The sequence below is a fragment of the Boleophthalmus pectinirostris genome, unplaced genomic scaffold (genome assembly GCF_026225935.1).
Source record: "Boleophthalmus pectinirostris isolate CB_2022bp ecotype Guang Dong unplaced genomic scaffold, ASM2622593v1 HiC_scaffold_23, whole genome shotgun sequence".
NCBI lineage: Eukaryota > Metazoa > Chordata > Actinopteri > Gobiiformes > Gobiidae > Boleophthalmus > Boleophthalmus pectinirostris.
Window position 1 is genome coordinate 18,975,887 of NW_026571207.1, and position 24,596 is coordinate 19,000,482.

Consider the following 24,596-nt stretch of genomic DNA (forward strand, 5'->3'; position numbering starts at 1 on the left):
TTGGGGTTTTGTAGAAGCACATGCAGCAGGACACTGGGTAAAGAAGGATGGCTGCAGAGGAGCTTATTTGCATTTCTAGCTTTCTGAATGTGTTGCATTATGTGTGCCAATCAACAATGTAAATTTAAAGTGCCATGAGGAAGAAGCACCTCTTCAGCCAGCCCACTTGCATACTTATACTACAGTATGACACAACACAGAGAGGTTATTATAACACGGTTTTGTAGCTTTTTTTACAGCTGTAGTGCTTTGCACAGATTTTAAAAATTGGGTTAAACTAATATTTGGACCAAAGGGGAGCAAATTTGCAGTGATCCCATGTCAAACATGGGCTGATACCTGTTTAAATGACAGTACTGGACTCATCTGAAAAGGTTCTCATGAGCAGGGGCCGGGCCGAGGACCGGGGAGACTGCAGCCCCCCCACTCTGGAATCAACCAGTTCTTTCTAGAAGGGCAAGGCAAAGACACTAATGACACACTACACTGCCACACACCATTCACACTGGACAGTTACAGGGACATACGTGTGTGTAAACAGACAAGACACAGCTGGGAGGGTTTGATGAATATACATTTTCTTTTTGCAACAAATATCACAATAAACTGCCATGATTTCAGACAATATCTATATATTATGTTATTCGGGGATACTGTTCAAAACCCACGCATGAAAAGCAGGTCCTGAAGGTTTTCTGAGGGTCCTCTGGGAGATAGCTGACTTGAGCCTCATGCAAGTGCATTTGGTGCTTGGAAGTGCTACATTCATGAACAGGACATGCCAGGGCAGCAGGCATAAGAGCATTTTGGCAGCAGAGCACATAGACTGATACATTACAAAAAATATAGGCTAGCTGCATGTATTTAGCATCTGGACCTGCTCCACACTGATAGCTCAACCAAGTCTCTCAAAAGGTTAGACAAGTGCTAATCACTAATCTATAACTAAGTACTTTAGGAGCACCTCAGTGGATCAGTTTCTAAATCAAAGGCTTACGAATAGGGAAGTGAACTGTAACAGTGGGAGAGGAAGACAACAGATAGGACACAAGCAGAGACTTATGTGCTGACGCAGCAAGAAATAAGAGACCTCAGTCAGTCCATGAGAAGCTGTGAGAGCTAGCAGTCTGCGACAACATGAAGATAGTGGAGGTCCCAGAGGAAGGGAGGCGCTGCGTCATCTTTAGGGCAGCACATCCAAACACACAGGAAATAGGACATTGAGAGAACAAAGAAAAGGTATGAAGGCTTCTTATTTGGCGTCTAAGAAGAATGGATGTATTCCAAAAGGATGTTTTGGAATGGATTGGAATACCTTCACCACAATGGTTAACTATTGTGTATCTCTTCTTTAAACCCAGCAATAAATGTTTTGGGCTACATAAACTAATAATAGTTTTTATGTTATTACATACTACAATCATTGTACAGTTATTTAAAAATAGTACATATAGTACACATTTTTGCTCCTTAGTCCCACATATTACTACATGAACCTTTTTTTTTAATCAATATTTGTGTAAATGCAAGGATGAAGAACTAAACAACTGAAAATTAGAGATTTGATTGTGTTTGTAAATGATAGGTGACCAGTGAGCTCCTTTGTTTAACATGTGTCACTGAAAAAAAACAAATCTGATTGCATGAAAATGGTTCTGGATTGAAAGGCAAGTGAATGAGTGTGGTGACCAGATTGATCCCATTGTGGGATGGAGATATCATTCTGGATTCACCAGGCAATACACCAGTCGCTTATCATCTTTTTGTCTAGAATGTTCCACATAGTATAGCATTAACTTAGCTATATGGAGACAAGCTGGTGATGTTATTTGATCAGCTTACAGTTCAGTTCTGTGGAGAGGCAACCCCAGTCACTCACAAAAAATATGTTTTCAAGATATTTTTGACCAATAAAAAACAACCTGTAAAGAAATAAATATAATATTGATTGAATGTTTTATGTGATACTGTGGAACATTCCAGGCAAAGCACTAACATCGTCACTGAGAGAAGAGCAGGCTAGTAGTTTTTTTAACAATAGAAAGAGTTTGATGTTTGGTAACATCTTAGTGATACTAATATGCAAAAAATTAAGAATCAATATTTTTTAAACATCCTGACATTTAACACATAAATGCAAATAATTTTTCCAACTGAAATTCAAAAGATTCACATCTTTAGACCTGTTAATATTGATTAATGCACACCATAGTGGTGTATGTACCTGTCGTGAGTGGGGTCCGCGGGGTCTCCGGAAAACTACCAGAAGGATCTCAGGCAGAAGGCTGAGCAGGATCAGCAGAATGATGACCAGCCAGGCCGAGACTGAACTTAACATGTTTGCAAACACGAAGTACAGGCGCTGCTGACTCAGGAAGGGCCTACAGACAAGGGAGGTGCTTAGTTTACATAGAGAATGTTGAACTGATCAAAATTGTCTTTCATTTATTTATTTCACCATATAATCCCTCCCCAGAAGAAGCTAAAAAACACATAGAATGCCAAGGAGCCCCAAATGACAAAATGGTTGATCCATGTCCAATGTCGGGTGTCCAGCGCAAGCTGTGGAGAAAAGATATAAAGTATAATAAACATTTATGTATAATAATCAAATATGTGGTAATTTCGTTGCAGATTACCTTGAGTGTAACTGTGAAAACAAGCACAGTGAAAACAATAGTCCCATAGGACCAGTTCCCAAAAACCTATATAAAGTGCACATTGACAGTTAATACATGTACCTCATGATATAATTTAAACAATAAAGCCAGAATACACACCTGCCCATTGTCCTGCAATGCTGGATTATAAAACAAATACCAAACACCAAAGAAGAAGAGAAGCCCATGAAACAGTCCAAGAACTGTCCAGTATAGGAAGGGCCTCCAACGCAACATGGCATTTTTGGCAATCTCTCTATCAACGATTACAAGTAAGACATTTGTTAAAATAAATGTGTATAAAAACATTAGTTGTAGTTTCTTTATTTTACCTGTAGAGGGTAGCATTGTCCAAGAGAACCTCAATGCAGATGTGTTGCTCTAACAGGCTGTAGGCCAGGATGGGCATAGAAGTGAAGCATATGTTGTACATCGTCAAATAGGCTGCATCATACAAGGGCTGACAAGAACGGAGCAGGGGAAAGGAAAGATCATGGTAAGGATTTGTCCCTAAAACGGGATGGATCACTGTACATAGGACAATTTTTTTTTTTAATCTTTCAAAAAAAAAAAAACATAAGTAATCATTTTATGGAAATTGCTAAACTGACTCATTCACCCCAAAAGCAGGGATAGGTTTATGGAAAAGGGTAATTAAAAAAGGACATTTTTCAAATTCAAAGCCATTAGGACAAACTCACCTGCTGTGAATAGCCACAGAAAAACTGGTACAAAAACTGAGGTAAGATGAAACAAAGGTTCTGTAAAAAAAAAAAAAAAAAAAAAAAAAAAAAAGGCAGGATTACAAAAACACAACTTTTACTGTAAAGGATCAAATAACAACACAAAACCAACCTTGTAAAAAAAGTACTGCACCAAATGAGCAATGCGAACATAATAAAGATGACCATGAGCAAGAAGAAGCTTTTTAAGGTGCTTTAATTTGGGAATGGCATAGTCACTGTTTCTCACAGCCTGTCGGCCCTCTTTTCCCTTAATGCCTGAAAGAGAAAGATCACACAATTCGTCAGTCATGGGTTTTCCGAGTTTACATTACAAATGGAGAACTTCCATAATAATAATAATAATAATAATATTACTATTACTACTATTAACACTATTATTATTATTAACATTAGAATATAACATAAAACAAAATACAATAATAAACATGAAAACAAGACACAAAAACAAACCTCATAAAGTCCCTCACCCCTAACCCACCCTCACCTTAAACACACACACAAATGTAACACCCCCCCATTTTTAAAAAGCACTTTTAGTCACTATGCTTAACTATTATTTTCGCCATCATTTCCTTTCATCGTGTAATTTTATTACTTTTAACTATACATAATTTTAAAGGTATTTTCTTTTTCTTTCCCCCTTTTTTCTTTCCTTTTTTAAAATGTATTTATTTATTAACAATAACAATATATTATTGTTATTAATATTAATATTTATTTTTGTTATCTTTTTTGTTTTAAGGATTTTTTTTATTATTAACTATATTTTACATCACTACTGTCCATAGTTAATAACACAACTAGGTCACTACTTTAAATTTGATTGTATTTATTCATCTTTTATATGGATAAAAAAATATTTGTGTGACTACATCTATTTGATTTTGGTCATATATTTTTAAGTTATAAGTCATTAATTATTACTAAATTGGCATAAAAAAAAAAGATTAGCATACAAATGCACAAAAGTAAACAGTAAAAATTATTTAAGAACTTCCCATCTCTTTTTATACATTTTTTTTCACTCATTGTCCATTTCAAATGTATACCCGTCCCAAGTTATATATAATATTTGTTTTAAATAATTAATATTAAGTGAGAAATAATTTTTTACAAGCTTTCAGACTTTACTTCTCACCAATGCCGACGTGGGCCTCCAAAATCATGCTGACGTCATTTGCACCATCACCAATGGAGAGTGTAATTGGGCTCCCCTTGGAGTTTTTCACCATCTTCACAATCTTAATAATAAAATGAACATGAAATACTATTTCATATAAATATTTCATGTACAGTAAATCTGATTAAACTTCCATTCATCTACTAACCTGTGCTTTCTGTAAAGGAGCCATACGGCAGCAAAGCACAGCTGTACAGTTTTGGCAAATTTGCAGAAATAGGTTCTTGTAGCGACTGTTGCTAGAGTCAGGGGAAGAGTTCAGAATCATTGATAAAGATGCCCCATCAACAATAAAACCATAGTCTTGGCTAGCAGAAGACCAGCTCCTATGAGTAAAGAGTCAAGACATTGAGTTAAAATTTAGATATTCATAAATATACAGTATATACATCAAAATAATAGTACTTTTATAGGATCTATTCCAAACCTGGTGATGCCTGCTTTGGCTGGTGGTGCATCTTGAACAGCTTTCTTATGGTATTCTAGCAGCAGCTCGTGAAGTTTCTCCTCACGTCTTCTAACTTCATCATCCAGCGTTCGCACTGTAAGCTCCAAGAGCTCTGTGTTCTTCTGAAACAGGCGGCATGCATAACAGGTGGACTTGGCTGTCTCCATTTTGTCTCCCGTTAAGACCCAAACTTTCATGCCCGCACCCTGCAGAGCCTCCATTGTTTCTGCTGCTTCCTCTTGTAGGCTGTAAGATATTGCAAGTATATTTGGTGCATGTAACTATAATAGTCAATGAGTAAGGTTGACTGAGCTAAATTCCAATGTAACTAACCGGTCTTCAACAGCAGTGGCTCCTATGAGACTCATCCCTGTCTCCACCTGGTTGTACACAGCCATGAGCTTCTCCTCTCTGTCCTGCAGGGCTAACCTGGCTTCTCTCAGTCCTGCATCTGCCTGAGCGTACTCTCCTTCACTCAGGAGCTTGTAGGCGACACAAAGGGTGCGGTATCCCTCCTGTAGAGCAGTCATAATTATATTAAAAACCCTGAAAACTAGAATTCAAGTTACAATATTACAATGACATTAGGTACCCACTGTAGCATTACGCTCCACATGCAGGCGTATCCTCTCAACTTCCTCCTGTCTGACACGAGGAAAAATGGAAGAGTCTGCTCCTTTGCAGAAAAGCAGTGTGTCACCTGCACAAAATGCAGAAACAGTGGATGCAAAAAAGAACCACCTTCTCCAACTATCAATAAAATACAGTGAATGTTCTACTAACCTGATGATGATCGAACTATTACACTCATCCGTCTCCTCACTGGGTCAAAGTTCAACACGTGAAGCAGTTCATATCTTTAGGGTGCAAAGAAGTAAATTATTGCTGCTACTCTGTAAACTGAGAAAATGTTATATGTTTTGAAGTTAGCCCTTACCTTTCTACATCATTGTTCCTATTTAGTATTTTCATTGTTTTGCTCTCTAGACCCAGAAATGTAAAGCCATATCTGCAAATAAAAGCAATATACTGCAAGTTTCAAATACATTTTCTGTACACAGTTAATAGTTCATAATCAAAATAATAAAGTACCTCATGGCCCCCTTCACCAGCGCGATCTCATCAGGAGAGGAGGCGATAAAGCCTCTCTGCTCCTGAGTGTGCGACAGCTCTCCATCTATTCCCAAAGTGTCTCCATCTATTCCTAAACAGTCCACCTGGTTATTCAGACCATCCACCTGATCGGGACATGGCTCTGTGGACTCTTTCACCTGAACTGTGTGACACAGGCAGAGCGCACGCAGAAACAACTCTTCCTTCTCCTAAAATCAGAGCAAATTTTATAACTTTTTTAAGGAATGATGAATACAGGTGGCAAACATTAGGAGAAAAGTTAATTTTGTATATATTTACACATTGTGAATTTATTTTGTATTATAGTACGTACAACATACAGTCAAAACTAAGTCAAACTCACATTGTGTCAAGATAAACTGAAGTAGTTTAGGATTTGATGACATTATCAAGTGTTATGCCAAGAGCACTTTGCTTCTACTTCACGCTATGTGCATATGGTGACATGTGCAGAAGACTGCATGAGTGACCTGAGAGGGGTCTGAACACCGACTGTGTAATGGCCATATGTTGTCGCTTGTTTGACTTGTCCAACAGGAGGAAGGGCACCACAGCACTCACCCTGCCAGCTTTCTGCTGTAGTATGCTCACAGGTCCGTCTGTGACACAGAAGCCATCCAGCTCTGAACTTGCATCACGATGCTTATACTGAAAGCCATCTATGCAGCACTCTATGAACTCCATATTATTTTGAGTAAGGGTACCAGTCTTGTCTGTGAAGACATACTCCACCTAAAGAATGTTAAAAGGCAGTTAAGATGAGGCAATTAATCATCAGATCAATTTAAATTACATGCTAGAATTTTCAGTAATTATCTTGTAAGCCAAGTGTGACAGCTTGTGAATGATTTTGAAGACTGTTGCTAACTATAGACTATACAACAGTTTTAGCACATATGGCACATTAGAAACAACAAAAGCATAAAGCATGTGAAACATAAAGTGAATCTTTTATTACCTGTCCAAGCTCCTCATTGAGGTCTGATGTATTAACCAGTGCTCCTTCTTTTATTTCACTGTCAAAGAAATCTTTGTCCCATGTAATGAAAAAAGATCCCAGAAACTTCTGCATCTCCACCGTCACATACATAGACACAGGGATAATGAAGTTGAAGAGCACCATGAAGGACAGGAAGTCAGTGAACATTTTCAGGTACTGCAGGGAAATATATGTTAATTTACAAATGTGTAACACACAAAAATGACACAATGTACATGTAATGGATGGAATACATAGCTGTCATCACACAGCTAGAGCTTACCAGATTGGTGTCCTTCTCTCTTTGGGTTTTCTCATTGTACCAGGGCTCATCCTGTCCAGGCTTGCCCTGCCACACATACTTGAGTGTTGTGCAGACAAGAGCTTTGCTCACCAATATACAGAGGTAAACCAAAAGGAAGGCATTGATAGACCTGGCATTGATGGACCAATTAATTGTCATTCTCAGTTATCAAAGTGCAACAGTATTTTACTATTCTTACTTCTCCACAACAGAACGCTTTTGAGATTTTCCTTGATAGTTGAGAGCCATTTTTGTTTCCATACCAGTGTAAACTGCTACACCTTTGGGAAATTAACAAGGTAAGAGTAATAGTTACTAGACAGTGCTCTACATAAGAATTATACAGTCATCATCAAACTTGACAGACTTACCACAGATTTTCTGAGTATTCTTTAAAGTTGCACCTTTCAGCAATAGATTTTCTGGACCCAGTGACCTACACAAACCACAACAGCACATCAAACAGTGCAGTGATGCCAAATTGATACAACCCCCCACTGTGTTTCCTAAATGGATGCCTAGAGTGGGGCTGCCATCCACCCCAAAACTGCTGTGACAGTATGATACAGTCTGGGCTCACACCACGCTCAGAGTTCTTGAGAAGGACGTTGGGATTTTTTGTATGGCATTTCACAAAAAAGTCAATAACAAATGCCCATGGGAGCACTTTAGAGGCTGTGGCTGAAGTTCTGCCAACCAATTTTAATTTTAATGCTTGTATCCCATCGTGGATCAATGGAATAATGATTTGTTGATGCAAACAAAAAACAAGTGAGTGATTAAGTAGAGTATTATGAATGTGCTTTCATACAAAGCTGCCAGGAGTTTGAATGCTCTCACCTCACTATAGGCTCTTGATTGTTTTTATAAATATGCATGCGGCCAACAAATCTGAAATAAAAACACACAAAAATGGTCATCATCACCACACCATCCAAATTGAATTTATATTTTATATGATCTCAAGATCACAGTTTTGGACAAATAACTACAGATGGTCAGTGGTACTTGTCAGCACAATTAAGGTAATTAAGGCATGTCAAATGAGTCATTTAAATATCTATCTTTTGACTAATTCATAAACAAGATACTTTTGCAAAATTTCATGGAACAGAGTTCTTTGTATGCACACAGCAACATTGTTAAACAACAAGGAGCAGTGCATTGCATCATTTTAAGTCTAGAAGACCACAATGTGCTGCAGTGTAACTGTCTATATTATACTAACATTATACTGAAGCTATAAATGTTTCCACACAACAATATGACAAACTGTTGTTGGGGTCATGTGACCAACTCGTACTTGTAAAGGTCAGGCTGAGGCTGTTCACACTCGATTGTGGCGCTGAGAGATTCCAGATCCTTCTCAGTGTCTGGCACTGTGTAGTGTGTCTGGAAAACAACAAGAGGAGAAAGTGACACAATGTCCATAGGTCAACTGGTCTCTTAAAATGTTCTAATGAAGTCCTTGCATCATTATATTGCATCATGTAGACATTAGAGACACTGTTTTGTGGTTTGTTTTAGTAGAGCTGTTGCATTTTCTAGGTAATCTATGACAGCTGAGCCACAAGAAACTATTACCAGTTTGGCTGGATAACTGAATGCTTGTTTTAAAAGGCTGCAGGACACCACTCCTTTCAGCATCTTATTCTGGAATATAGCTTTATTCACCGAGATAGAGCATCCCATATCCAGGCTCCAGTTCCATCGATTCAGTGGTGAGCATGGCAAGAATACATCCATGAGTGTTACTTTGAAAAAATAAAATCTTTAGATTCTTGTTCTCATATGCCAAGCAGATAAAAAGTAGTCAGTAGGATGGAATAGATCATAGTGATTGGAAGAGGTGATATGCCCTACACTCTGAAGAGCTTTGTGAACATTTCCGAGACCAACACTCAGCCCCCTACACCATTACCATTACTATTACTCCATCAGCATCATCCGTAAAATAGGGCCTTGACATGTCAATGTGTTGTGCATGGAGGTAGATTTGAAATGGTGGGTAATCTTACTTTATGATTGGACTCTCCATCCAGACTTGCAGTGGTAACAAAGCATGTGTCATCATCACGGCTGGACTGAAGCAGAATCAGATCACAGGGAAAGGTCTCATCTTCCTCCACCTCTACCACATCTCCCACCTGTCAGACACACATAATATTCTCCTTTCAGCATGCAAGTTATGTTTGTAAGACTCCATCATGGCTAACACTATTATTATTTATCAAAATAATAAGTACATAGAATATTGCATGACAGGAATATATGACCACTTGAAGATGGTCGTGATCATACCTTGATCTTTTCACTCTCTGTCCGTATTCTTTGACCATCTTGTAGAACAGTTACAAGGTACTTATTAACTTCATTATCAGCCTTGTGTCGAAGCCAGTCTTCATACCCCTACAAAAAAATGAATGCAAATATAAATGCAATTTGATAGCATGATAATTGTGTTATCATAATACTAAAATGTATGTGTTTTCTTTCTCAGTATCGGTATGTAATTTCAGATACAAGTTTTAGTATCGACCAGTATCTGGGTATAGCGGCTGTAATTGTATCTGCAAAAAAATATTGAAAAAATAGGAGTATCTCTAGCACATTTTTGATTCATCACAATGTATAACAACCACAGAGCACAAATACCAGGCCTTGAAGAGAATGCGTCACACATGAGTGATGGGAAAAGTAACTGTTATTGAAATGAGCCACCAAGAGCATTACAAAACAATCTTACCTGCTTTATAGCAGTAACTGTTATGACAAAAAATAAAGGTAGGCCACTGGTGACTGGGCTGGTGGGTGTGTCCACTATCACCTATGGGCAAAGCAAACAGAACAGTTAATCAGCATATGTTACATATAAACTCATACAAGGAAAGATATAGTTTTGTGGCAGAGATTTTAGGTTTATGAAAGGCCCAGTCACTGAACACAGGGTGTAGCTCATTTCTTTGTTAGCAATTATTTTATTAGTGAGAGACATTAAACTTTTTGTGGATGTTGCAGACAGACTTCTAACCATCTTGGCGCAGGAAAGAGTGCTTAATGCGCAGGCATTCCAAAGACTGTTTTTTGCCAAGGCCTGGAGTGGGCCAACACAAAAATGTGCTGCATTGAGCAGTCAGGTAATCCCAAAGAACCAGTAACCAGTCCAGCTTACAGTTCACAGCTAAACCCCAGTATACAAATGGTCATCTGTGCCACTGAGTCCCTCTGCACCAGCATAAGATGGATTTACTCTGGTATTTGTGATCTTGCAGCATGAAGCATGTGCTCCATTTGAGCCAGACTGCGCTTAGAGCCGACACTCCAGTCGTTAGTATTCTGACCAGGAACATTACTCACTGTCAGATAGACATCAGCATGGTGTGTGTTATGACACATTAGTTTTCCCTCACCTGTGCTTACAATGCTGTTGGATCTATTCTCCACAAACCAAACACCACAGAAGTCATTTTCAGTGTCTGAAAAGAAATCTACTGCAATTCCACAGAATAGAAAAACTAACCTAACAAATCAGCCATAAATGTTTGTGTAGGATATTTGTCCATTTTGGCTCCTTTGGTGAAACACAGAAGTGAAATCATTGGAGGCAAAAGTGGACCTACATAAAGCAGAGGGTGAATATAAGGACAGGGCTGAAGTCAGAGCCCTGCCTCAGGCTTTGGAGATACTGGATTAAGACGCTCCTCTAGAGACGGTTCAGTGTAGTCTGGTCATGGGAGACCTGTAATCTGGGTGAGGCCATATTCTCTAAGGACCACATGTTGTAAAACAAAGTGATGCCCAATGGTTACAATACTACATGTACGTAACATAGAAGATAGAAGCAAGACATTATGGCACCCTGCAGAAGGAACACAAATGCATAACAAATGCATAAAAATGACCTTGTTTTCCCAAAGAAAATATCCTCAAGCACCAAGCCAAACTACAATGTGCCAGTGCCCCAATTGGTGGCCAGGGATATGCCTGTAAATCATTCTAGTATCACAAACATGAATGTACAATAAGATGTCTACACAAAAGTATAAAAATAACAATTTATTTCAAGATTGCAGTGTAAATTTTTTTTCTTTTTCTTAATCAGATCTTTTTTTATTACACATTCCTTGATTTTCTTTTTTATACATATCTTCCCCTACATCAAATGTAGCAAACATTATTGAATATTAATATAATCATCCACACTAAAATTTCAGTTGGTAAATACCTTTCTCTGTTAAAAGGGCATCTCATTAAATCTCAGCGTTACACTGAACATGAGCAGTCTTGATGTGTGAGAGCTGCACTGAGCCCCTCTGCTGCACAGGCAAGTGTGCCACAGAGCGTCAGACACCACTTCCCAGGAGTCCCCCTTCTAGCCAGCGCATCCTCCCACACTAAGAGCCCCCCTCCCCTCCACTTTCCCCATTTAGCCTCATCACGATCCCCTCTCTTTGTAAACTATTCCCTTTTGGACAAATTCAAGCAAAAATACACAGGGCTATTTTTAGGACAGAGTGGTGCTTTTTTATCTGGCTGTGTCTATTTGCGGCACACCAAAGAACAAGAGGGCTTCCTGGCTGCTGACGTAAGCAAGAGCTGTGCTGCAGAGAGATGGGGGGCATGTGTGATAGAAGCAGATAGAAGGGGAAGGAAAATAGACAGTATGACAACAGCCAACTGGAGGATGCGTGACATTTAGTTGTTGGTGAGAATTAGCATTGAGAGCTCTCGGGAATTTAGTGTTTTTCTATTTGAAGTACCTGTTTTTCTCAAATTGTCAGTCTGTGATATAATTGTCAGCAGCATGTGGGGAACTCAATGGTTAGACCAAAGCATCTTTCAAGAGAGTGGATTAAGAAAAATTAAGAAAGAAAGATGCTTGGGTAAAAATCCACCCAACGAGTCATACTTGCTCAATATACTGGCAAAGGTTGGATTCAATAGTCAACCTAACTTCAGTTTTAGGTCAGAATGGGTATTGTACACTCACTAAACACAGACCAAAAGCGAAATATTTGCAAGTGATTTAATATCTTAATTAGAATCAAAGATTATTTCACTACTTTGGTGTTGAGGTTTGGGGTTAAAACAGCAGTGCTGTCTTTTATTAGTTTGTTTTTGCATGTGCATTTAGTCCTGCCTTTGTCATTAGCGTTTAAATGTTTTTGTTTTTTTTCCTACATTAAATTTTTGTAAGTATATAGACTGAATAGGATTGGCCCGGTACTGAACCTTGCGGTACTCCAGCAAAGAAAGTTGGGAGGAAATTTCTTTTAAAATTAACATCTGTTTACACAAGAGGACTGTTAGGCATCAGGGCTAAGCTTAGGATTTCTATATATGTGCAATGATGTGTCATGTAGTGATGGAGAAGCTGCAGCAGGTGGAAGCAAAAATCACTGGGCTTGGGAAAAAAGATGGCACTAATTACTTTCTGTCAACATCTATGGTTCAATTTTAAAAACCCTTTCCAGATATGGTAACAGTCAACACTACCTAAACAACACCTCTAAGTTTGAGTTTGTACAAAAATCTTCTTACGTAAGATACCACTTAAAAAAATCCATCTGTCACTCCAACAAAATGAGCAATGGCCCACTTCTCTAATCTCTAATTTATGAATGCAAACTACACTTTATATATCCATTTCAAACAAAGCATTTAAGATATTCATCTTCAATCAACTGAACCAGAACAAGTCATACTCCATGTCATACAATAATCAATGTGTACAAACAGGTAATGACCATGAGTACTGAGGAGCACTACAATAAGGGGTCATGGATGACCGGAGCTTATCCCACTCATTTTGGGGCTGGAGAGTGATGAGTAAGTCCCGGGGCTGTTTTTAGAAGCATGTGTGCTTACAGAGATTCCAGAATACTAAAGGGAGGGAACTGAGTGTACCACAAAAGGTGACCATTAACCTCTTCAGATTCACTCATTAAAAAAATTTTAAAGAAATAATTTAAAACAAATTCAGTTAATTATGTAGTTGGTGACTGGAGATTACAAAAAATAAAAGCAGAAATTATATCTCAGTGTTTTGGTGATGTCCAGGTGTGTAAAAATGGCCAAACAGGTTTAAGCCATGTGTAAACAAACATGTGTAAGGCCAAAACATGACGGTATTCCTTTAGCTGTTTGATTGATTCTGATCAGCGGAGTTCTCTCCTCTACATAAATATTGTACATATTTATTGCACTATGAAGTCACTTATGCTTTTTTTGTTTTGTTTTTTCTTTTGTAATTCTAGGCTTTGGCTTAATCTCACTTCATGGAAGACCCCCATTTTGTCTTTTATGTCTGTTTTGTCAAGAGACCCCTGTCCTCACCTGAACCAGAAAGATGATAAGAAAGTAGAAATTGGCGATTCTTCTGAATTGTTCAAAAAGATTCTTTGGTAGAAAGTTCCACACTGTATACTGTAGAGAGAAGAAAACAAAGTAAGTCACATACACAAATGATTCCTTACAACAACTACAAGTAGTAGGGAAAAGGTTTTTATGTTTGTATGGGTCAAGGAGAACAAGGACAAATTGGAGATTTCGCTGATCAAAAAAATATTAGTAGCTGTCTTTCTTGTAAATAGTAAATGGCTGTAGCATGACTTATCTGCATATATTCCTCAGAGCAGCACAGCTCAATGCAACCTGTTTGGGAGCTCTCAAGTATCGGCAGGATCTGCACAAGCAGCACATACTGTATTTCACACAGAAAGTGCAAAACAGAGTGTAAAAGGAGGGAGTCTGCACTGGTAGAGGCAAAATGCAGCAGCAGCAGAAGAGCCCATCTCATTTGGAAAGAAACGAGAGAAGTAATGAGAAAGACGAGCATGAGGTGTGTGTGTTTGTGTGTGTGTCTCTCTGTCTGTGTGTCTGTGTATGATCTGTCTGTTATAACCACAACACTATGAGGACCTGTATGTGGAAGTAAATAGGAAGGAGAATTAATAATGCACCTGGGGTTATTAGGAAGACATTTAATTGTAATGGCTGGTTTATCAGTTCTGTCACTAGATTCTTACTCACAGATTTGCATTCACCACGACTTTAGTCCCTCATGTCCACACACCTCATCCTAGCACCAACACTGGGCTGAGGTGATTAATCTACCAGAACATTAAAAGCAGCCATGTATTTCAATGCTACACCCAGTGACAGACAAATAATCACACCAGCAGGATGCCAAGACAAACCTGGAGGCAGCAGGAGGAGCAGACGACAGGGACGGGAGCAGCTTAGAGCAGTTTGTTAAAGGTAGAGAGTGACCAGTAAGTGTTAGGTATAATAACTACAGAGACACTATAGTACCTAAAGGAGGTTGTGAGAAACCAAGTATCTTAGTGCTGCAATAACTCATTGGATTAATTGATCATAATAATTGTTACTTTTGAAATGATCATCACATATTTTTACAAAAGCATTTATAAAAATGATTATATTATGTTTATCAACTGCAAACACTGGTGGTATCTGGTAATACCAAAATGTATAAATGGCAATTTAATCTCAAAATATGGCAATGGGTTAAAAGATATGCATAAAGTATGTTTCACTTGCTTTCAGTAGGTTAAACCTAGTATGCTTGTGGTATTTACCTTGGAGGACACTATTCTGTTGTCACAGAACTTTGGCGGGATGAACCCCTCACTGTCTGGACTTGAGTGATGACCCACATAAACAGTCCTGCTGTCCACTCTTCTTTCATCCCCTCCAAGCTACAGAGAAAGCAGAGAAACACATGTAAGTAATATTTTATTCATGCTAAAGTCATCAAAATGCAGTTAAGAAAAAGACAAGGGAATGCTTTGTTGTATGAGTAGGAAGGCTGCTTTTAGATGTGGCCTTAATTGCAGCTGGAGTTGCACCATTAAGAGATTAGTATTTCCATTGTGGAGCAGTAAATTAAAGGGGCACTCTTCTGGGAATGTTCACTACAAGTACATACAGCACACAGTGGAAAGACCCAGGTCAAAGAGAAGAAATGATTGAGCAAAAACTTTCATTTCCAGGTGGTCACTCATCTATAATACACATTCAGAGTAATAAAAGTGGCCCTGAGAAATCTGCTGCAGTCAGATTTATGGGGGTGTTTCCTGCTCGTACAGATGGCACAGACACATACAAATGCTGACACACCACACACACAGTCACACATAGGACTGTAGTCCTCAGGAGATCAACCAGCAGCCAGGCAAGAGCTGGACTCGCTTCAAAACAGCATGTACAGGGCATTCCTCACCCTTAAAAGGCAGAATCACAAGACAAACAGGGACATTTCTTTATAGATACACTGCAGATATTATAGCACCTCTTACAGAGAGAGGGGTTGTTTTATATTGAGAATCACAGTTATTGATACAATGTTTTAAACATGAAATATTTTGTTTTCTTTTCAAGATTAAATTGCAAAAAAATAAAGACTAAAAATTGCAAAGACCACACTTTTTGAAGTACCATAATGTTCTCCCACACAACCCCAATCTGTACAAATATGTTCTCAAAAAATATGAATTTTGACCATAATTAAAATTTAAATCCCAAACTAATCACAATCACAAAGCTTGCCAGAAAAAATTTAATTAGATATTTTCCCTAAAATGTTCAGCCCATTATGATGACATAATGTCCTACAGTTGTAAAGAAATACAATAAGTACTATGCAGTAGAGATCGATTTTTTCATGGTCAATGCCAATTGTTTATAATCCAGCGCAACCAACAGCCAATGGGTATGGGTCAATCCACGCCATTTCAACAAATGGTCCACACACTTCAATCTCAAAAAATTTTGAAAAAATTACCAAATAGTCCCTATCATGTACCAACCCTGTGAATTTTTAGTGATTTTCCATCAATACTTTTTAAGTTACAACTCATTTAGTGAGGGGAGTATGTGTCAATTTACGGGCCCAAAATGCACGTAATTTTTTCTCAGCCATTGTCACAGGTTGATATCTCCGCAAGTATCACACACAGAGAGCTGAAATTTTCAAATAACATCTATCGAAGGTTTGGTATCTCAACTCATTGTCATTTTATATGAACTTAAAAATGAAAAAAATAAAATAAAAATTGTTCATTTCCGTGGCATACCATTTTTAGCCCCTTTTTAAACCTATTTGTAGGTGTCAAAGACCCTTAAATTTTTTTGAGAATCAAGATATGTACTAGGACTGTTAAAAAAAAAATCACCAAATGTTGAAAATTTTAAATAGGTTATGTGTGAGGGTCCTGTTAAAAACAAGAAAACGCAACATGGTCCAATTTTCACATGTAATTTATGGCATGTGGGTAGTGATAAAAGTGCAATAATTTTTCTTTGAAAGACCAGAAAAAGACCTTTCATATGGTACCAAACATATGTATTTTAGCTCCTTCAATTTTTAATTATATCTTGAACATTTGCATTTTTTAGGTTTCGGTCATAGTGCAAGACATAATGACACGAGCATACAGTGACCATGCACTATGTTTTATTCCAGCAGCTAAGGTCACTAAACATTTAAAGACTGAATAAAATGGTTTGATAATAATTTTGATGTGACAAGGTATCTGACAAGGTATTTGTGACAAGTTATCTGACATCCAAGAAAACAGCTGTAGCTTATTCTCATATTAAAGAAACAATCAAGTCATGTTCAACAATATGATATTGTCTTCTGTTAGTTGTGGACACTGTGGACGGCACACTGATGTTCAAGACTATGCAAACGTTACAATAGATTTTGGTGTGCAAGGAACTCAAACATCTGGAAGCAGCCAAGAAGTGAGGAAACAGTTCCCTATCATGTTCGGATTGCCTGAGCAGGTAAAGAAAGTCTTATGGAGCCTTAAATGGTTGTCCATTTAAGGAAAATTGCAGGATTTGTCAAGCTTATGGGGACTGTCCCTGCTGCCGTGACCTCGGCCAGAAAATCAAAACGCTTCGGGACCGACTGCGGGTTTATGAAGATGTGCCTACCGATACTGACGAATAAGACGTACATGTTCTGTGTTCTCAGTTTTTAGATATCTTGTAACACATCATGTCAAATGCAAATGTTCAAGATACAATTAAAAATTGAAGGAGCTTCATAAAATACATATGTTTGGTACCATATAAAAGGTCTTTTTCTGGTCCTTCAAACAAAAATTATTCAACATTTTTTTATCACTACCCACATGCCATAAATTACATGTGAAAATCGGACCATGTTGCATTTTCTTGTTTTTAACAGGACCCTCACACATAACCTATTTAAAATTTTCAACATTTGGTGATTTTTTTTTTACAGACCTAGTACATATCTTGATTCTCAAAAAAATTTAAGGGTCTTTGACACCTACAAGTAGGTTTAAAAAGGGGCTAAAAATGGTACGCCAACGGAAATGAATGAGTTTTGTTTGTTTTTTTTCATTTTTAAGTTCATATAAAATGACAATGAGTTGAGATACCAAACTTTCGAAAGATGTTATTTGAACACAGAGTAGGGGTAGTACATGATAGTAAGGGACCAGCTGGTAATTTTTTCAAATTTTTAAAAAAACATGAAGCGTGAGATTTTCTGGAAATTTGATGAAATGGCGTGGAATGAAATAGTTCTACTGGGGGACTTCAACGCCCACGTGGGCAACGACAGTGACACTTGGAGAAGGGTGATTGGGAGGAACAGCCTCCCTGATCTGAACCCAAGCGATGTTCTGTTATTGGACTTATGTGTTAGTCACAGTTTGTCCATAACAAACACCACGGGCCAAGCGTGCTGTGGCCCGTGTGGTCGCAGTGGCAAAAACTCTGAGCTGGGAGGAGTTCGGGGAGGCCATGGAGGAGGACTATCGGATGGCCTCAAAGAGATTCTGGTAAACCGTCCGGCACCTCAGGAGGGGGAAGCAATTCTTCACCAACACTGTTTACAGTGCGGGAGGAGAGCTGTTGACCCCGACTGGGAACGTTGTCCAGCGGTGGAAGGAATACTTTGAGGATCTCCTCAATCCCACCGTCACATCTTCCGAGGAGGAAGCCAAGGCTGGGGAATCGGAGGCGGACGTCGAGAGGAGCCAGTTGAGGTGGCTCGGGCATCTGTTCCAGATTCTTCCTGGGCGCCTCCCTCAGGAGGTGTTCCGGGCATGTCCCACTGGAAGGAGGCCCCAGGGAAGACCCAGGACACGCTGGAGGGACTATGTCTCTCGGTTGGCCTGGGAACGCCTCGGGGTTCCCTCAGAGGAGCTGGAGGACGTGTCTGGGGTGAAGGAAGTCTGGGAGTCCCTTCTCAGACTGCTGCCCCCGCGACCCGGCCCCGGATAAGTGGAAGAAAATGGATGGATGGTGTGAAATGATCCCTATGTAAGGCAGCTTTTGATATTTTTCCCCAAATTATTCAATTTGGATTTGGTAGATTATCTACAACCTTTTTACTACAAATTGGATAAGAGAGCTATTTTGCAATACCACCTTTGCACTGTGTGCTCAAATTAATCTTTATACATATATTATTTATGCATATTTAAGCAGCTGGTTGGGCCAAACAAATATCGGCCACTGCTGGAGATTTAAGGCCAGTAGTCAATAAACGTGCAAGAATCTGCCTGATATATCAGCCAAACTATATATCAGTCTATCTCCAGTATACAGATCAACAGCTCCGATTAGGGTCCTCTTCATGTCGGCTTAGAGGACAGAGGATCATTATTTCTTCATACTGGACCAGAGCCACACAATATATGAATTTTGGCCATGTGGACCACAAGCCACTCAAACTGTGATATCAAAGAAGCCTCTACAATCTGGAGCCAAGATACCATCTTTATTAACAAGAAAATAAACTATGTATGTTCTGCAATTAAGAGCAAAGAAAATATTCTGAAGGGGATAGGAATTAAATGAGTTCTACCAGTCTTACATAATGGTGTCCTGTATATGAGCAGCCACATTCACACCTTAATATGACTATCAAAGCTTACATCCACTTCACAATAGGCCGCTCTGACTCAAGTCCAGCAGGACTGGACAGAGTAGCTGCCATACAACGAATACAGAGAGAGATGAGGAATGAGTGAGAGGAAGTACAAACACAGCCAAGGACACAAGTACATCCAGGTTTTCTATATCAAACAACAAGCAGCCCCAGGAGAGGCAGCCCGCCAAGAACACCCCCGTTGACTTCTCTGAAGCTGGAACAGCATTTCTGCCAAATACACTCACTCTGTGTCATTTCTGTGGCAAAAAACAACCACACAATCTTTAGTATTCATTGAGTTGTTGCTCATATAGACTTGCGTCAGGTAATTGATTAAACTGGTGATGCAGTGGCTGTTGCCCTAAAGCAAAAAAAGTCACACATTTTGAGGGACCTGTAATGTTTGCATGTTTCCCATGAGAATGTGCTCCAGTTTCTATCACAACTGAAAACATAAGATTTGGAATTTCAATGTGGTATCCTGGTATTAAAGTAAAGGTCTATAATAAATCATTAGATCTTATTTGATTAATTGTGCAGTCCCGTCTTACAGAAAACTGAGAATTAGAATTTGAAGTTAACGTCTGCTAAATTGTATTAAGTGCACAGTAAGAGCCAAGCATACACCAGAGTCTCACAGAAGATGTCCCAGCCATCATGATCTTCTATATACCATTATTGCAGTCAGTGGTGATCTTACACAGATTGGCACCCTGGTCGAGACCCCCTCCTAGCACCCCCCGAGAGCAGCTTTAACATTGACTGCTGGGACATCGCAGAGGCTAAAACTTATTCATAATATCAACTGAGCAAGTTAGCACTAATGGCACTAAATTTGTCAAGCAACAGATACATGATCAATTATTACTTATTGCCTTTTTTTTTTCTGATGTGATGATAAATTATGCTACATGGCTTTGCCCTGCCCTAAAGGTTATACATATAAAGACAACTCATGTTCACAAATATTTGGTTATTAATTGCTATTCATAGCTTTAAGATTTTGTATATTATAAGGAAATACCACAAGCATAATTGTAATGTGACTTTAGTCACGTAAAATAAATCATATTAAAGACTACATCATATTTAATGCAATGTTGAGTTAGGGTCAGAGGTTCAAGGCAAGTGTTACTTACTTTCACATTGCGTGTGTTGATAGGTTTTTCAATAATTCTCAAATGTGGGCAGAATGTGCATACCTAGTCAGTATTCATCTCTATCACCCAAGCAATTACACTATGCTACTTTCTAAATATAGAAAAAAAAATCATTGACCGGTAGCTACTTTTTCCTCCCCATTTGCTTTAAGTGTCTAATCTTAATGTGCTGAGTGCTCACTAACTTTAGGTTTGTTACTAAATATACCACAAGCAGGACTCTACAATGGATTCAGCAAGTTTGCCTTTAATTAACATCCCCCTGGTGGAGCGAGACCGAGAGCTGCATCAGGGACTCATGAAGCGTGGCTGACAAAGCTCTGTGTGTCTGTATCTGTATCAGATGCAAAACTTACAATGAAGTGAAGTTTCAGAAGAACCTCCACAGTTCAATGAAGAGAGCAAATAAAGAGTCTGGCAGCACAGGTGATTGCACTACTAATCTGATATGTGTTGTTGAACTAAATAAATTAATTTTAGTTGAGAAAAAAAGAAAACATCTGAAAGAACACAGATGCAAATCATTGTTTAAAAAACTCCAAATATTTGGTATTATGAAGGTATAAGTTTTTGCATGCTTAAAATATCACAAACTACTACATCGCAACAACCACAAACCTCCTCGCCTCATTTGCTTCATAATGATGATCTGGGACTTTTCTGTTACATCTCCTCTGTTTAATAATCTGGTATATAATCTTCCTGTTTATACTGGTCTTTTATAATCTGTTTTATCACAATTGTTGATATAGTTCCTGTCTTTGTCTAGCCAATGCAGGTAAGCATTATCTAGCACACAGTCTAGAATCATTATCTGTTATTGCTCCACAGAAAAAAGGACATTGTATAGGGCTAGGTATAATGTAAGAGAATTTAAATGGAGGAACAATAAACCCCACGAGAAATCAATGCTCCTTTGAATATGGACACTTAGGACACACATTCAAAAGATTACTAAAATACAACTCTCATAAATATTAGGTCAACTTTATTAGATCGCTGTCTTTTGAATTCAAGTAGCTAATGTGTCTCCTTGAACTCATCTCAAAGTATAAGTTTTATGATTGAAGAAAAATCTTTAAGTGACACAAACATGATTTATGCCACAAACCTGATAACAGCTCTCCAGATTTGCAAGTAAGACTTAGAACTGGTGTGTACAGTACAAAAAAAGGAGGAACTTTAAAAAAAAAAATGGTTATGGAAAGTCCAAACTGACAAAAACAAAACAACTACTGAAGCGTGAGGAGCAGTGTCCTCAGTAAGAAAATGAGTGGATACACTTACCACATACACATTCTGACACATGGGACTGCAATGCAGGAACCAGCCAACCACAGCCATAAAACAAAATGCCTCCACTTTCTAAAGCCATTTAAACTAATACACAGTATCAGAAATCAATACTGTCTGTTGTCAGAGTAAAGCTATAAGAGGAGTTACCTCCATTATTTAAATAGAGATGCCATATCAGCTCAGCCCACTGTTTGCACTGTGATGAACAGCCTTATGCACAGATGAGAATGGAGCTGAGCCTGAGGAGCTCTTGTAGCTATAAGCAAGGGCCCTTTGTTCTTGAGGCATCCCTGCAGCCGTACCAGACACTGCCTGGACTGCACTTTGGGCTGGCACTGGTCTACAATGCATTTGCACTATTATTTATTTAATTGCATCAAGAAAACAGACTACATAAAAACCAGAAATGCTTCAAATCGTGAGTTGAAACGTGCATCACAAGAGAAAGGAAATGTGTAAGCACATGACACAATGCTGACACCAGTCTATAGCTGTCAGACCAAAATTAGCATGTTTGTAAGACATTAGAGCCTGGAAAGATGTTTACGACACAGGAACACTGGTCTGAATCCACTTCTGCATTTACATGCTTTACAAGTTACTTGTTAACTGGTTTATGAGACTAAATCCTCAATGACATGAGGCTTTGTTTTTGGCTTAGAGATTATGTTCCTCCAGAAGCCTAACCTTTGTCCCTATGGTCCGAGTGGTCAGGACACTTTCTGCTTCTCTGTCATTGTTCTTGAGGTGAAACCAAGCACAGTTAATGTTTAAAACCCTTTCAGCCTAGGAAAAGACTGCTGCCTTGTCACACATGAATGTATAATTAAAGACAATCGCAAGTACAGTGGCCATAAATGGAGGATGTTTTTTTTTTTTTTTTTTTCCCCCAGCCAAGCACTGCACTACTCTCTTCTATTTGTGAGACAAACAGACACACTTTTAAAGACACATGAGCTTCCTTTTCTATGGTTTAGAGCTAACCTAAAGTGCATATGACCATTTAGACTACTCATTTCGCTAAAATGTAGCCAATATTACTATATTTAAGATTCTACTAAAGGTCTTTGCTTATATATTATATTATTATATATATATATATATATATATATATATATATATATATATATATATATATATATATATATATATATATATATATATACATATATATATATATATATATATATATTTACATATATATTTATATAATTTATGATTTTACTTCCTGTTTAGACTGACAACATTTCAGATATAAGTAGAGACAATTCCTTAACTGTTACCTTGCAACAAAACTGCAAACAATAGTCAAAGCTCAAATACAAAGTATGAAAAAACCGAGGCACTCAAAAGTACAAAATAATTAAAAGCCTTTAATACCACATGGCAGATAAAGTTAAAATCACGCCAACGTGTTTCGGCCCTTCAGCCTTCATCAGGGCAAACCTGAGATGGATATCACAGTGCAGATTTAAAGTAATAAGTGTAGGTCACATGTTCACAGTGGGCTGGCCCACAGTCCCCTGATGCATGATGGGACATGTAGGCTGAACTAATTTTAGTTACAAGCTATTCAAGTTCAAATATAATATAAGATATAAATAGCACAAATCCCAACAACCAATACATAGAAAGATATATAGTATAAAAATACACAGTACAAAAAGATACATAGTATAAGAATATATATATTGCAAAAATTCTAAAGTACTACAGATATAACTATAATTTGTATAATATATTAAAGGGCTAGTCTTAAACAGTTTCATGGAAATGAAGATGTAAAATAAGAATTGATTACACATTTAAAGCTTGTGGTTTAAATGGAAGGGGGAGAAATCTAGCTTTCCACTGAGTCCTGGAAACTGGGTGGCCTTGAGAGTAGATCCAGTAGGACTCTCTCTGTAATAAATTTTTTTCAGTTTATTTCCTCCTCTTATTGTTTCTTTAATATGTTCAGTTGCTGTGAATTTGAACTGAATTGTACTATTTATATCTTGTATTATATTTGAACTTGAATAGCTTGTAACTAAAATTTGTTCAGCCTACATGTCCCATCATGCATCAGGGGACTGTGGGCCGGCCCAATGTGAACATGTGATCTACACCTATTACTTTAAATCTGCATTGTGATATCCATCTCGAGTTTGCCCTGATGAAGGCTGAAGGGCCAAAACACGTTGATGTGATTTTAACTTTATCTGCCATGTGGTATTAAAGGCTATTAATTATTTTGTACTTTTTGAGTGCCTCAGTTTTTTCCTACTTTGTTTTTGAGACTGGTCCCAACACTGAAGAGCACCAAAAGGACAATTCTGCACAATTTTTTTTTTTGTTATTTAACAAATACAAATACAAACTTAAAAACACAGCTCTACTTCCTGTAAGTTACTCATCTCCACTTCCTGTGATAAAAAAACAAAACTTTTCACTAACTCCACCTTGACGTTGATACAAATGTTAAGTATTTACCACAGGTACCATCTCATCAAATGACGGAATTAGTAATGAAAACCTGTCACGCTCTATAATTTAACAGTTCAATTCATAGTTTCATTTGAGCTTGGTGGATGGTCAAAGTAACAAAGCCATTTCCTGTCCAACTGAATGCTGACAAGCTTCAAAAGTGTCCATGTCAGCTACATTCTACTGATGACATTATCATTAATACAGCAGCAGGCTACACTCCATGTAATTGCTCTTTAATTAATCATACTTAGACAGTGCGCAGTAAGGAAAAGAGACTAA

General features: G+C 38.1%; 1 protein-coding gene across 1 annotated transcript in view; it reads right to left on the reverse strand.

Moving 5' to 3' along the window:
* atp11c (ATPase phospholipid transporting 11C) overlaps positions 1-24,596 on the reverse strand; it is a 33,642-nt gene that overhangs the window by 2,120 nt on the left and 6,926 nt on the right. The window contains exons 2-29 of the mRNA XM_055159200.1: positions 15,053-15,172; positions 13,788-13,877; positions 10,198-10,278; positions 9,753-9,860; positions 9,470-9,598; positions 8,755-8,843; positions 8,292-8,342; positions 7,823-7,887; positions 7,651-7,732; positions 7,431-7,581; positions 7,127-7,324; positions 6,730-6,900; positions 6,127-6,356; positions 5,972-6,043; positions 5,818-5,891; positions 5,631-5,734; positions 5,368-5,549; positions 5,014-5,280; positions 4,735-4,912; positions 4,545-4,647; positions 3,516-3,661; positions 3,362-3,421; positions 2,993-3,120; positions 2,781-2,916; positions 2,640-2,705; positions 2,459-2,562; positions 2,225-2,381; positions 340-448 (exon numbers count right to left, since the gene is read on the reverse strand). Of these exons, the coding sequence (XP_055015175.1) occupies positions 344-448; positions 2,225-2,381; positions 2,459-2,562; positions 2,640-2,705; positions 2,781-2,916; positions 2,993-3,120; positions 3,362-3,421; positions 3,516-3,661; positions 4,545-4,647; positions 4,735-4,912; positions 5,014-5,280; positions 5,368-5,549; positions 5,631-5,734; positions 5,818-5,891; positions 5,972-6,043; positions 6,127-6,356; positions 6,730-6,900; positions 7,127-7,324; positions 7,431-7,581; positions 7,651-7,732; positions 7,823-7,887; positions 8,292-8,342; positions 8,755-8,843; positions 9,470-9,598; positions 9,753-9,860; positions 10,198-10,278; positions 13,788-13,877; positions 15,053-15,172 (3,447 nt within the window). The 3' untranslated portion in view covers positions 340-343. The remainder of the gene's footprint in view (positions 1-339; positions 449-2,224; positions 2,382-2,458; positions 2,563-2,639; positions 2,706-2,780; positions 2,917-2,992; positions 3,121-3,361; positions 3,422-3,515; positions 3,662-4,544; positions 4,648-4,734; positions 4,913-5,013; positions 5,281-5,367; positions 5,550-5,630; positions 5,735-5,817; positions 5,892-5,971; positions 6,044-6,126; positions 6,357-6,729; positions 6,901-7,126; positions 7,325-7,430; positions 7,582-7,650; positions 7,733-7,822; positions 7,888-8,291; positions 8,343-8,754; positions 8,844-9,469; positions 9,599-9,752; positions 9,861-10,197; positions 10,279-13,787; positions 13,878-15,052; positions 15,173-24,596) is intronic.